This window comes from Podarcis tiliguerta, assembly GCF_965153285.1.
Source record: "Podarcis tiliguerta genome assembly, chromosome: 2".
NCBI classification, from domain to species: domain Eukaryota; kingdom Metazoa; phylum Chordata; class Lepidosauria; order Squamata; family Lacertidae; genus Podarcis; species Podarcis tiliguerta.
The window spans coordinates 13,857,265-13,871,880 of record NC_139535.1 but is presented as its reverse complement, the minus strand read 5'-3'; the positions used below and the strand labels follow the sequence as shown (position 1 = coordinate 13,871,880).

General features: G+C 46.4%; 1 protein-coding gene across 1 annotated transcript in view; it reads right to left on the bottom strand.

Annotated features, from left to right (window-relative positions):
• Positions 1-12,787: 12,787 nt before the first annotated feature.
• The window catches only part of ABHD16A (abhydrolase domain containing 16A, phospholipase), a 37,295-nt gene continuing 35,466 nt past the window's right edge, over positions 12,788-14,616 (bottom strand). The window contains exon 20 of the mRNA XM_083425804.1: positions 12,788-13,114. Within this exon, the coding sequence (XP_083281930.1) occupies positions 13,031-13,114 (84 nt within the window). The 3' untranslated portion in view covers positions 12,788-13,030. The remainder of the gene's footprint in view (positions 13,115-14,616) is intronic.

Genomic DNA, 14,616 nt, shown 5'->3' with positions numbered 1-14,616 from the left:
ATGCGCTTTGAATATATTTTAAAATAGGGTTGCCATATTCCCCAAAGTGAAAATCCAAAGAAAGTTGTTTTTCTCTCTCTCACAGCCAGAGAGAGAGAGGCAGCAAGCAGAAAAGGTGACAAAAAGCAGGCCTGTTTAAAGGAAGCAGGAGACTGGGGTGGCTTTAAGGGACAAGGAGTCTGAAGAGCAAAAGTCATGTGTGGGAACCTCTTGTTCACTGTTTCCGGAGGCTTTGAGAGGAAACAGCAAAAGGAACTATGCAGAGGAGATGTAGACATTGTGGCTGCCAATGTTAGAAGTGTGGGCGTCGGAAGTGATGGCGTCAGACAATGACCGCATAAACCGTGGTGCTGTCTTGAGTGCAAGCAGAGGTGGATTTCCTTTGGGGATATTCCAGTTGTGCATAATGAAGGGAAGCAGGTCCCTGCGAGGAGAAACCGGCAAGAAAAGAGAAAGGGCGATTTAGGGAGTTGAATGTGCAGCTATTCGCAGTTTAGCTGCACTGCAGAAAGCTTGCTGGGGAGACCACGCATTACAAGGAACTCAAAAATAACTTTAACAAGGTTTTAATAACAAAAACAAAAACTCCTTTTACATTAAATATACAGTGGTACCCTGCAAGATGAATGCCTCGCAAGACAGAAAACCCGCTAGACGAAAGGGTTTTCCGTTTTTCGATGCGCTTCGCAGGACGAATTTCCCCATGGGCTTGCGAGTCTTGAGATTTTTCCCCGCTCCCCACCCCCTTTTTCTAAGCCGCTAAACCGCTAATAGCCTTTTAGCAGCTAATCCGCTAATCCCTTAAACCTTTAATAGCTGCTAATAGCCGCTAAACCGCTAATAGCGCTAATCCACTAAGCCGCTAATAGGGTTGCTTCGCAAGACGAAAAAACCGCTAGACGAAGAGACTCGCAGAACGAATTAATTTCGTCTTTCAAGGCACCACCGTATCAACAAGCATGACCCAACCACCAACCCATCCCCCAGGGTACTGAGAGAGCTAGGTGCTGCTCTTTATATATTATACCCAATTGCTGACACAGCTTAATTAACACAACTTAGCAGCACCTGCTATACTGTTTTACAGCTGTAAAACTGGGTCTCGTTATTTGCTCTGGCCCTTAGAGACATACACATCTTGTGGAACAATAATGGACCTTCACATTCAAAGAGACCATTCAACAGCAGCGCCTGCCCCAACTTATATCCTAGCCCCGAGCTCTGCCAGGAATGCCCAGCATGTATTTACCTCATCCAGACTCTGGTAAAGTTCCTTGTTCATTCTGGCTGGATTTATCGCAGAAGCGCAGCCTTGGGGTCGCCATGACAAGTGGGATGAAACAAACATGAAATCATTTATCAGGGCAATCTCTCTGGGCCATGTGTGGAACTCCCCACTGTGGGAATTTCATGAGGAAATATGCCTTCTCCCAACATGATGCCTCCCAGATATTCTTGGAGTGCATCTGTGGAACACCCTCCCACCAGATGTCAAAGAGATAAACAACTACCTGACATTTAGAAGACATCTGAAGGAAGTTTTTAATGTGTGACATTTTAATGTATTTTTAATCTTTGATGGAAGCCACCCAGAGTGGCTGGGGAAACCCAGCCAGATGGGCGAGGTACAAATTATTATTATTATTATTATTATTATTATTATTATTATTATTATTATTATCATCTCCCACCAACCCCTGACCACTGACCAGTCTGGAAGATGAAGCTTTTTTAAATGGCAAAAGGAAGAACTTCTCATTCGTTCCTCACCTGTCCTCTCCTTTCTTCCTCTCTGCTTCCTAGAAAGAAAATTGCAGGAGTCTTAGGGCTACATACATTTTATGGTCGACAGTGGTATTCTGAACTAAACTCTCTGTCTCTCCTGCACCTGTTTATAGGAATAGATCATTAAGCCTTCATAAAGTGTGTTTTTCCCTATCCATGGCTACCACTGATGGGGATTGAGAATGACACACTATGATGCCATCATAATACAAGTGCCATTTCATTATATCTGCTGGCTCTAAGGGGTTGTTTTGATCTTAACCCTGCCTGGTACTAACAGGAAGGCCCAGATGTGTGTCAATGTAGAGCAGGGATACGAAACTGTCTTGCATGAAAATGTCAGAGCACTGGTCTGTCTGCTGCAGGGATGAGGGAACCTATGGCTGAACTCCAACTCCCATCAGCCCCAGGGGCAGATCAACTCTGATACTCATGAAGCTTAAGCTTCAGGGCCCTTAATCCTGGAGTAGCTCCAAAAGCAAATTTAGTCTACATTGCTTAAACTTTAGACCTCCAAGGTCCACCACTGCTATCAGCTTCCTCTTCCTTAGTCTCAGCGTTGACCTTGGAGGATGGGGACTAAACTAGAATGAGCTGGCTCCTCCTGTCGTTGGCTTTGGCGCCACCTACTGTTGACCTCCCTGTCTCCCGCCCTACCAGGCTCCATAGACACCAGACAGCACTGTGTCCACCGCGGAAAACACCTTTGACTCACCTGGCTGCCAGCTGCCTCTTCCACATCCACACGGTTGTTCCAAGAGCAGCCAGGACCAGAGCCACACCAAGGAACAGCAAGGCCCAAATCCAGATTTTGGTGCCCTTCGCTCCATCAGCTTCTGCAGGCGCAGCGTCCGTAGTCTCGGCAGCGGTAGGACTTGGCGAGAGAAATGACACCAAATAGGGAGGCAGCTCAGTAGAAGCAGAACCTTCAGGGAAGGGTTGGGAGGTTGTTTTGAAATGAGGAACAAACGGCGCTTTTCAGCCTAACCTCAGAACTGCCTGTCGGCCTTCCTTGGAAGCAAGAAGGCCAGCCAGTGTAGGCAGTCATAAAATCATAGAACTGTGGAGTTGGAAGGGACCCTGAGGGCCATCTAGTCCAACCCCCTGCAATGCAAGAATCTCAATCCTGAGCTAGATGGTCCAATAGTATCACTTTGCATTGGCAGCTTCATATGCTCCTATGGAAGTGCTCTGGCAAATATCTTTGGTTGGTCCTCACTCCTGAACCTCTGTAACATAATTGATCCCTCATGGTGGAATACCAGCCCTGAGATGCTGAGAATAGCACTTTTGTCAAGGGATAGTAGGAGACAATCCTTCTCAGGGCTACAGGCCTGGCTCTTGTGCGCCCAAAATTCTCATAACTGAAAGCATTTTCATTTAGGCAAGCCGACCCAGACAAAATGGCATGCTATTTTATTGTGTTTGTTTTAACGCTGCTTATCGCTACACATTTAACAAAAATGTAAGTATGTCATCACGCTGCAGTTCCCTTGATGGCCCACAGATGGCACTGAGAACTACAGCATGACCACAGACTTCTGAGAGCAGCTAGGTCACTCACAGTGGTGTTGTAGGGGGAGGAAAAGGGAGATGGAGATTTCATATTGTCATACCCTCCAATACGTTGGGTCCCAAAACTGGGACCCGCATCTTCCTGGACATGTTCCCGCACATGACGCACACAAGATAATGGAGCCCAAAAGACATGCTTTTTTTGAGGGGGCGTGCTCTCTCACATGAGAGCATGGAGCTCTCCAAAAGCTGTGAAAGATCGTACCACCGCAAAAGTGCTTTTTCTGGGGTGAGATTGCAGCATGAAATTGTGTGGGGTCGCAGCACCCAAAACGGCCACCGTGCTCTTACATGAAAATGGGATGTCCTGCTTTTACCAGGACACTTGCTAGGTAGGTATTATTTTATACACAAACTGCTTAGAGGTTCCTGTTGATTAAGTGGTATATGAATCTTATCAAACCAAATGAAATAAATAGCATTGCCCTAGGTGGGATTTCTTCCATCCCTTTGGTACTGAGATGGAAAAAGCTATACCTGCTGCAGTCTTCCTTTTCTGTGCAAGTCTGTGGCCGTCCAGATGTTTTTGGACTCTAATTCCCATCAACCCCAGCCAGCACCAGGGAGGATAGGAGTTGTAGTCAAAGAATATCTGGAGGACCACAGGTTTTCCATACTTGCTTTAACGCAGAGGCTGGATGTAAGCTGGACAACCGCGCAGAGTATTTCAAATTCACCTGTGCCCTTCTCTTCGACGGGTGGCTCCAAGCAAATTTCGGAGACCCAAGTGTGATTGGCAAGAGACTGGCATTCCCAGCGCCCCCAAGCCCTCCGCCGGGTGGACAGTAATTGGACAAGGGACCCGTAATTGCTCTTCTCGAACCAGTGCCCGTTGCCCAGCGGTTTTGAGTTCAGCATCCAGCGAAAAGACTTTGCCTTGAAGTTGCCTGACGAGCGGCAGTGACGGCAGCTGAGCATCAAAGAGGAGGCGTTGAGCCACCAGAAGGAGACAAAGACGTTGTTGTGGCAGCCTGGGAAGAGAAGAGGGAAAAGGGATGAATTAGCAGGCCGAGCTCCAGGTTCAAAGAGGTCCTCAGCAAAGTACCGCATTTTCCCATGTATAAGACGCCCCCATGTATAAGTCAACCTCTTTCTTATTTATTTATTTATTTATTTATTTATTTATTTATTTATTTATTTATTTATTTTTGACTTTCACTAGTCATCACTTTATTTTTTTTCTTTATTTTATCTTTATAATATTTATTGCTTTTTGAACAATTTAAACACTACAAAACCAAACAAAAACAGAAAAAACCAATACAATACAATATAAAGACACTACATAATACTAAACACATTAAATTAACAAAACCAAACAAAAACAATTTAAAACACTCAAACAATTTCAATATCTTATCTTTCATTCACTTATTTCACCGACCTCCTCACACCTCCCACTTCTGTCAAATGTTTCAGCAATTCCTTTCCATCTTCCTCTGTTATCTGTCCTATAATTATCCTAACACATTCTAACCTTATTTTACCTTTAAAATTCCATTAATCTATTTATACTTAAATCCTTATAACATTTCTACTAAAGCCATATAACATGATTCCAACATTTTAACATTCATTAATTTTGCAGTATTTCTGTAAATAATCTTTAAACTTTTTCCAGTCTTCTTCTACCGACTCCTCTCCCTGGTCTCGGATTCTGCCACAACCTCTTTTTTTTTAACTCCAAATTAAGAAATTAAGTTGTTTAGCTTTTGGGGGGTGGGGTGGGGGAGGTCACTTTCTCCAATTGCTCACCCACCTGCCCGCCACTGCCGATCGCACACCTCGCCGCTGCCTCCAATTGTCTGCCCGCTCACCCCCACCAACAGCCCACCCGCCCACTTGCTGCAGTCACCAATCGGCTGTCCAATTGCCACAGCCACAGCCAATCGCCAGCAGGCCTTGCTGCAGCCACCAATCACCTGCCCAGATGCTGCTGCCCATCTCCTGCTTGCTGCTGCCATTAATCGCACGTCCCCCCTCTGCATTCACTATCCGTGTATAAGACGACACCCAATTTTTGCCTTTTTTTTTTAAAGCAAAAAGCATCGTCTTATACACAGAAAAATACGATACTTTCTGGTCAGCCCCCCCCCCCCCAATTCGTAGACCTATGGTTCTGGTCTTCTTTGGTAGCAATGGAGGGCAGTTCTGAGCTGCCCCTGATGTTGGGAAAGATTGAGGGCACAAGGAGAAGGGGACGACAGAGGACGAGATGGTTAGACAGTGTTCTCAAAGCTGTGAACATGAATTTGACCAAACTGTGGGAGGCAGTGGAAGACAGGAGTGCATGGCGTGCTCTGGTCCATGGGGTCATGAAGAGTCAGAGATGACTAAACGACTAAACAACAACAACAACAACAACATATTAATAGTGAAATACAATTAAGAAGAAGTATATAAATAATTATTAAGCTCTAACTTAAACTGATTACTTACATCACAGGAGCCTACACAACACAAAACGCTGTTGCTGTATGTAGGTTTTATTTTATTTGTTTTTTATCTTATATTTTGGAAATGTACATCCAGTTTCCCCCCCCCTTTATTTTTTGGGAGGCCCCAAAGAGAGTGGGGCCCTAAGCTATAGCTTGCTTAGCTTATACGTAAATCTGGCACTGCTTCTATTTCAAGAGGTCCTCTGTTTGAAGGTCTGTATAGTTAAAGCTGTGGTTTTCCCATTAGTGATGGAGTGAGAGCTGGACCATAAAGAAGGCTGATTGCCGAAGAATGGATGCTTTTGAATTCTGGTGCTGGAGGAGACTTTTGAGAGTGCCATGGACTGCAAGAAGATCCAAGCTTTCCATTCTGAAGGAAATCAGCCCTGAGTGCTCACTGGAAGGACAGATCCTGAAGCTGAGACTCCAATACTTTGGCCACGTTATGAGAAGAGAAGACTCCCTGGAAAAGACCCTGATGTTGGGAAAGATGGAGGGCACAAGGAGAAGGGGACGACAGAGAACGAGATGGCTGGACAGTGTTCTCGAAGCTACCAGCATGAGTTTGACCAAACTGTGGGAGGCAGTGGAAGACAGGAGTGCCTGGCATGCTCTGGGCCATGGGGTCACGAAGAGTCAGACACGACTAAACGACTAAACAACAACAATAGAGAGAAGGCGAACTCTTGCTATTATTTGAGAAACATACCTGCGGTCACGTCCAGCATGGTTCGAGTCTCTGAGCCGTCGGGCAAACGGCAGACGTAGGTGCCAGAATCGCTCATGACCAGATTCCAGAGGACCAGGGATCCTGATGTCTGGTTTGCCAGCCGCTCGTTGAACCGAAGAGGAGCCACCTCCTTTCCAGTAAGGCTCCAGGTTATTTCCACGTAACCCCCTTGGACCTCGGCACACCTGGAACTCAGAGGGAGCCAAAACCAACGGGTCTGGGGGCTGACGGACTCGCAGGGAAGCATGGCCTGCTCCCCAGAAGCGCGGATGATTGTCTCGGGGATGGAAGCTGATGGAGAGGAGAAATGGAAGTGTTAACGTCTCCTCTGCCCAAGCCCCATCCCTCCTCACCCCACACTTGTAAGGCCCCCCACAAAGGAATGATGGAAGCTACCTTATACTGAGACAGGGCAACGGTCTATCTGGCTTAGCAATGTCTACACTGGCTGGCAGCATCTCTCTGGGATTTCACACAGGAATATTTCCCAGACCTACCTAGAGAGTCCTGGAATTGAAGCTGGAAAGTTCTGCATGCGAGGCAGGTGTCCTGCCATTGAGCTGCGACTCTGTGCCCTCTTGATTCATTCTTTGCTTTGGAGATTCTGCTGTCTGCTTTATTTGAGCCTTGTATTCCTTTATCTCTTCATTTGTGATTTTCTATTTTATACATTTCAATATTTTTACAATCGTTTTAACGTTTCAAAACTCGACTTCCTTCCCCCCTCTTTCTGCGGTTCCTTTATTTTATTTTATATTTTCTGCATATTCCAAATTAACTCAACATATTCATTTATCTATCTACTTCAAATATACAGTGCTACCTCGGGTTACAGACGCTTCAGATTACAGATGCTTCAGGTTACAGACTCCGCTAACCCAGAAATAGTACCTTGGGTTAAGAACTTTGCTTCAGGATGAGAACAGAAATTGCATGGTGGTGGTGCGGCGGCAGCGGGAGGCGCCATTAGCTAAAGTAGTACCTCAGGTTAAGAACAGTTTCAGATTAAGAACGGACCTCCATAATGAATTAAGTTCGTAACCCGAGGTACCACTGTATACTCTTATAAAATTGCAGGCTATTACAATAATCCTGCCAATGTTCTTATCTGTTTATTTGTAAATATCCAGTTTCTATTCTTTTATTAAAAAGTTTGTTATCTTGATTTCTTATTTTTCCCGGTGAGTTTCGCCATTTCTGAATATTCCACAAGTTTTTGTATCCACTCTTCTTTCGCTGGGACTTCTTCTTTCAGATTTTGGGCAAGTAACATTCTTCCCGCTGTAGTTGCATACATGAATAAATTTAGGTAGTTCTGTCCCTATAATTCCCCAAAGCCTCACATTCCTGCCCTGCCCTTCCTCTCAGTCACTTTCAGACTTGGCAACAGCAGATCCCTGCATGCTAGGATTCTTCGATCACTTTATTCACCCACACAGATCCATGTCCTGTTCTCTGTTTTCCCATGCCAAACCTTTCACTTACCAAAAAAATTCCTATAGATAAAGAAATAAAATAATTCTGCCTATTACACCCGTGTTTGAGAAGCAACCATTCAGGGCCCAATGACATCTTCTCACAACCACCACCCACCCTCCTCCTTCTTGATCCATACAGACAGATCTATTACCGTGCTCTTTGCTCAGGACGAATAATCCTATCAGTATCCTCAGCCAACAAAACTCCATATTGTTCAGTGCTCTGCCATTTGTTTCATAACAATGATAATTCCTGAAGCGAGAGGGTGAACTGCGCTGAACAGGAAAGCATTATTCACTGAGAAATGTTATCTCTCCCTGTGGTGGTGTCTTGGGCTTTTCTATGAAAAGTCAAACGGAAAAGGGCTACATTTTAATCTCCTCCCGGCAGACACAGTATAACTGGATGTGGGACTTCGTAGGAGAGGAGAATGAGGGCCTGGAAGGCTCACAATCAGTTAGAATTATTTCTATTTATGCCCGTCTTCCTCGCGGGTGGCGCTGTGGGTTAAACCACAGAGCCTAGGACTTGCCGATCAGAAGGTCGGCGGTTCGAATCCCCGCGATGGGGTGAGCTCCCATTGCTCAGTCCCTGCTTCTGCCAACCTAGCAGTTCAAAAGCACCTCAAAGTGCAAGTAGATCAATAGGTACTGCTCCGGTGGGAAGGTAAACGGCGTTTCCATGCGCTGCTCTGGTTCGCCAGAAGCGGCTTAGCCATGCTGGCCACATGACCCGGAAGCTGTACGCCGGCTCCCTCAGCCAATAAAGTGAGATGAGCGCCACAACCCCAGAGCTGTCCGCAACTGGACCTAATGGTCAGGGGTCCCTTTACATTTACCTTTTTCCTCACCTCTGAGGGCTTCTGGAAAACAACACTCTATTCCTGGTGACAGAATTGAGGAGATGCTACCAAATTCCGAAGTACAGTCCTACCTCGGGTTTGCATCCAAAGGTACCACGTTTTGAAATGATAGCATACCCTCCGACATTTCTCCGATGAAAGTAAGACGTCCCATTCCATAATTATAATTGTACTATTTATATCCCACACATCTTAACTGGGTTGCCCCAGCCACTCTGGGCGGCTTCCAACATATATAAAAACATAATAAAACATTAAACAAACTTCCTTCTATAGGATTGCCTTTAGAAGGCTCAGGGGTCAGATAACTCCACACCCTCCAACATTTCTGCAATGAAAATAGGGACGTGCTAAGGAAAAGCAGGACATTCCGGGATCAATTCAGAAACCAGGACAGCTTCTCTAAATCAGGGATGTCCCTGGAAAAATAGGAACACTTGGAGGGTCTGTAATAAACGTTACCATCTGGGGGTGGGCCCTTATAAAACCAGCAGAGTTTAAAATTCAGTTCATTTTGCCACTTGGGCAAACCCTTTGAGCAAACAGAGGCCACACCTGCACTATAAGGTAAAGGGACCCCTGACCATTAGGTCCAGCCGTGACCAACTCTGGCGTTGCGGCGCTCATCTCGCTTTATTGGCCAAGGGAGCTGGCATACAGCTTCCAGGTCATGTGGCCAGCATGACTAATCCGCTTCTGGCGAACCAGAGCAGCGCATGGAAACGCCATTTACTTTCCCGCCAGAATGGTACCTATTTATCTACTTGCACTTTGACGTGCTTTCAAACTGCTAGGTGGGCAGGAGCAGGGACCAAGCAACGGGAGCTCACTCCATCGCGGGGATTCGAACCGCCGACCTTCTGATCAGCAAGTCCTAGGCTCTGTGGTTTAACCCACAGTGCCACCTGCGTCCCACCACCTGCACTATACATGTAAAGTATTATGCTGCTGCTTTTTATAGTCATGGCTCCCCCCCCCAAAGAATTTTGGGAACTGTAGTTTATTGTGGGTGTTGAGGGTTGTTAGGAAACCCCTATTCCTCCCCCCAGAGCTACAATTCCCAGAGTGCTTTAGCAACCAATCCCTCTTACTAGGGAACTCTGGGAATTGTAGCTCTCAGGGGAATAGATAGCCCCCCCCCAAGAACTCTCTGCACCTTTAACAAACTACAGTTCCCAGGATGGTAAAGCCATGACTGATAAAAGCGGTATCATAGAGCCTTGAATGCATAGTATAGAGATGGCCAAGCAGCAAAATGAGGACACTGTTAACAGGGAGGAAATGAATGGTTTCCTTATATGACCTGTGGGAGAAGCAACAAAATGGTGCCGTGTGGAATGTTACTTTTCGGGATCCGTCTCCACCCCCTTCAAAAAAAATTGTTAGCATTCTGCGGCTACTAAAGTGGCCTGTTTTTGCCTAACGCTGCTTTTCTGCAACAAGGGCACCTGCAAATTTGCAAGTGGAATGAGGGTGTAGAGGCCAACTAAAAGAAAAGAGACGTTAAAAGTGCCAGTGAGGGTGCAATGAACGAAGCCAAACTTTTTTGTTGTTGCCATATTCTATGTATTACAAGGAAAGAACATATAGGACCCAGGAGGGAGACTGCCATCGTGAACCACGCAATCTTAGTTTCAGCACTTAAGAGATGCTCCAAGCGGTTGCAGCTGTGCGCCCTGGAAGTGGCATCTAAACTCTTATGAATTCTGCTGTGCGGTCTTCGGGAGCATTTGCCGACTTTGCATAAACTGGGTTTTATGCTGAATCATCGTTTTGAGCAGTGCGGAACCACAGAGCTGTAACAAGGGCATTAAGCTATGCACACATTGGCCCACCTAATACAGTGGTGCCTCACAAGACGAAATTAATTCGTTCCGCGAGTTTTTTCGTTGTACGAGTTTTTTCGTCTTGCGAAGCACCACTGCATTTAAACACTGACAACGGCGGGGAGGGGCGGGGAGAAGCAGGACAGCTGCCGCAGCCGGTACCTCAGACTCACCCGCGTGTTGTGGCCACCATGCGATGCGGCTGCTGGAGGGTGGAGGGCTCAGGAGCGCGACTCCAGGGAGAGAGAGGCGCTGGCGGCAACGGCTCTCTGAGGGGAGCGCGCGAGGGGGGTGGGCAGCAGCGCGAGGCACTAACCGTCAGCTGGAAGGGAGCCGGAGGAGCGGGGAAGCGAGCGTCCGTGTGTGCAGTGCGCGTCGCCATGACACAAGAGGCAGGGCCGTTTCATCTAGCGAAGCAAGCCCTTAGGAAAATCCGTCTTGCGAAGCACCTCAGAAAACGAAAAACTCTTTCATCTTGCGAGTTTTTCGTCTTCCGAGGCATTCGTCTTGCGGGGTACCACTGTACTGCTTCTCTAAGTCATGTTTGGTGGTACTGTTATATCCTTCGACCTCAACGCTCTTACTTCTGTTGGCGTAGCTTAGAATTGTACTAGTCCCGTTTTTCATCTTCTTTTTGCTGAGCTTTGGGATGTTGGAAGAGAAAACCCACTTTCTGGGAACTAAATGAAGCACTGGAGCAGAATTGGTGCAGCGGGTGAGTTCATAGCCTGTGTCCATTCTCTTGGGCCAAAGCCTTGCCAGGGGTATCTCTGCCTCACTTGCTGCCAGAGCTGGCCCAAGACATTTTGGCGCCTGAGGCAAACCCAAATAATGGTATGTGCACCCTGCCAGGGAACAATGGGTGAGTGGATATCTACATCAGGAACAAGGCAGGTGGGAATCACCTGTTTGAACTGGGAATCAAAGGCCATCAAGGGGGGAAAGGAGCCTAGGAGACCCCTGAGGGCAGCCCCCACCAGTGGGCAGAGGCCAGCAGGGCCTCCTATTCACTGAGGGGCCTCCATACAAACTGTCCAGGCTGGTGCCCCCAAAAGGTCACGTTGGTGCTGCTAACACAGCAAAAACAACAAAGGAGGCAGCAGTTATGAGCTACCGGTCTCTGCAGCCACACCAGCGGTTTGACCACCCCCAAAGGTGCAATCCACTGTCTTTTGAGGCAGATGCCAACCATATCGCTGCGCACTGTCCTGGTCTTTTGTGAGAGGGCGGTGCATATAAATACTTTTTAAACCAACAGAACCCATAAAAGAGAGAGCCTTTAACCTTGTTTTGTTGACCACCAGCATTATCTTTCCATTTTTTAGTTTGAAATAGAGTAGTTGCTTTGGAAGACGATAATCAGGCATCCGAACAACATGACCAGTCCAACCAAGTTGATGTTCAAGAATCATTGCTTCAACACTGGTGATCTTTGCTTCTTCCAGTACACTGATATTAGTTCACCTGTCTTCCCAAGTGATGTGAATTATTTTTCTGAGACACCGTTGATGGAATCTTTTGAGGAGTTGGAGATGGCGTTTATAAGTGGTCCATGTGGCTCCCAGTACGTTTCTGAGCACAATTCAAAGTGTTGGTGCTGACCTTTAAAGCCCTAAACGGCCTCGATCCTGTATACCTGAAGGAGCATCTCCACCCCCATCGTTCAGCCCGGACACTGAGATCCAGCGCCAAGGGCCTTCTGGTGGTCCCCTCACTGCGAGAAGTGAGGTTACAGGGAACCAGACACAGAGCCTTATCGGTAGTGGCACCCGCCCTGTGGAACTCCCTCCCTTCAGGTGTGAAGGAAATAAGCAGCTATCCTATCTTTAAAAGACATCTGAAGGCAGCCCTGTTTAGGGAAGTTTTTAATATTTAATGCTGTGTTGTTTTTAACACTTGATTGGGAGCCACCCAGAGTGGCTGGGGAAACTCAGCCAGATGGGCGGGGTATAAATAATAAATTATTATTATTATTATTATTATTATTATTATTATTATTATTATGTTTTACAAGCATACAGTAAGGCTGGCAGACCCCCTGCTCACCACTCACCTTTCCCAAGTTACACGGGCCAGGAAAAGACTCGGTAAGTATAAAAAAATACCATCTTTATTGTGAACCTCTACAACTGTGTGTGGTTTTATATTTGGGCGAAGGAGGGTGTTGGAGGATAAATATTACAGGGGAGAGGAAGCAGATTTACAGCTTGCAGTAGGAGGGTAGCAGAGATGGTCGGACTCACTCACACACACACACAAGAAAAGCAGATGCACTACGCTGGGTGGTCTGGTATCAATACAGGAGGCCTTGACTGGCGCAGGGGTGATGGAGGTGCTATAAGCTCCAAGGGAGGTGAAATTCCTGGGGAGGGAGCGGTGTGCAGTGCGTCGCTTCAAAATTTTGGAGGTGCTTCCGGGCCTGTGGAGTGAGAAGGAGAGAAAACAAGGTTAAAATGGATTTCCAAGGACGGCATGAGGAAGGGAGTGGGGAAACAAACATGCAAACTCAGGCAACGGAAGCAATAATCCTCTAGTTTTGCCGGAGAATCAGTAACCAATTGTGAGGACATGGGGGGAGGAATGGAAGGAGACAATCCGAGGGCAGAACGTACAGGAAAAGATGCTGAGCTTTGCGATAAAGTATCTCTGCTGCTCTCCACGCCCCCCCAACTGGTCAGAGGTGAAACTAGGGTTGGGAAAATTTCTCCTTTCTCCTGTCTTTAAGTTCACAATGTTTCTGCAGTGTTTGCAATTTTGTTTTATTCTTTTAAAAGTCTCCACAAAACATTTCTTTCTCCTAATCAATGGGGTTTTGCACATAATTATGACTAATAATTTTTTTGCAAGCAATTCCCCCTGTTAACGCATTTTTGTATGTTATTTTCACTAATATGTGCATTTGTACACACTTTCCCTTTATACACACACACACACACAAACACACGGTTGGAGAAGAATGAATTTCGAAGGACGGTAATGTTTTGGTTTGTGTGTTGGGAAGCACAAATTATATTAAAGTAAGAAGCAAACTCCTCTCTCCTTCCCAGGCAAAACCCAGAACTGCTTTTGTGGCCTGCTGGGCAAACCACAATCTTCTCCTTCTTTGATGATCACTCATGGGCCGAGTAAGATTGTCTTCCATGAACACGGTCTTAACAGTGAGTCCGTAAGTGACTGTGGAGGCCAGTTCTGGATCCACACGTCCTTCCACGCTGGGGACACAGATTTCTGGAGTTGATCACGGTGAGGGTTCACCAAGCGGGCCTTCCTCTTAGCACGTTTCTTCCTTTTGTCTTGAGTTGGAGTGTCTTCAAAGCCCACAACACCTTTGGTAACCTGGAGCACTTGCAGGCCAGTGTTTCCCAATTATCAGTGTTTATACTACATTTTTAAAGAATCATAGAATCATAGAGTTGGAAGAGACCACAAGGGCCATCGAGTCCAACCCCCTGCCAAGCAGGAAACACCAGCAGAGCACTCCTGACATATGGTTGTCAAGCCTCTGCTTAAAGACCTCCAAAGAAGGAGACTCCACCACACTCCTTGGCAGCAAATTCCACTGTCGAACAGCTCTTACTGTCAGGAAGTTCTTCCTAATGTTTAGGTGGAATCTTCTTTCTTGTAGTTTGGATCCATTGCTCCGTGTCCGCTTCTCTGGAGCAGCAGAAAACAACCTTTCTCCCTCCTCTATGTGACATCCTTTTATATATTTGAAAATGGCTAAAGATTTGCCTTTTGTTGACCACCAGCATTACGCTTTCCATTTTTAAGTTGGGAATAGAGTAGTTGCTTTGGAAGATGATAATCAGGCATCCAAACAACATGACCAGTCCAACCAAGTTGATGTTGAAGAATCATTGCTTCGACACTGGTGATATTTGCTTCTTCCAGTACACTGCTATTACTTTGCCTGTCTTCCCA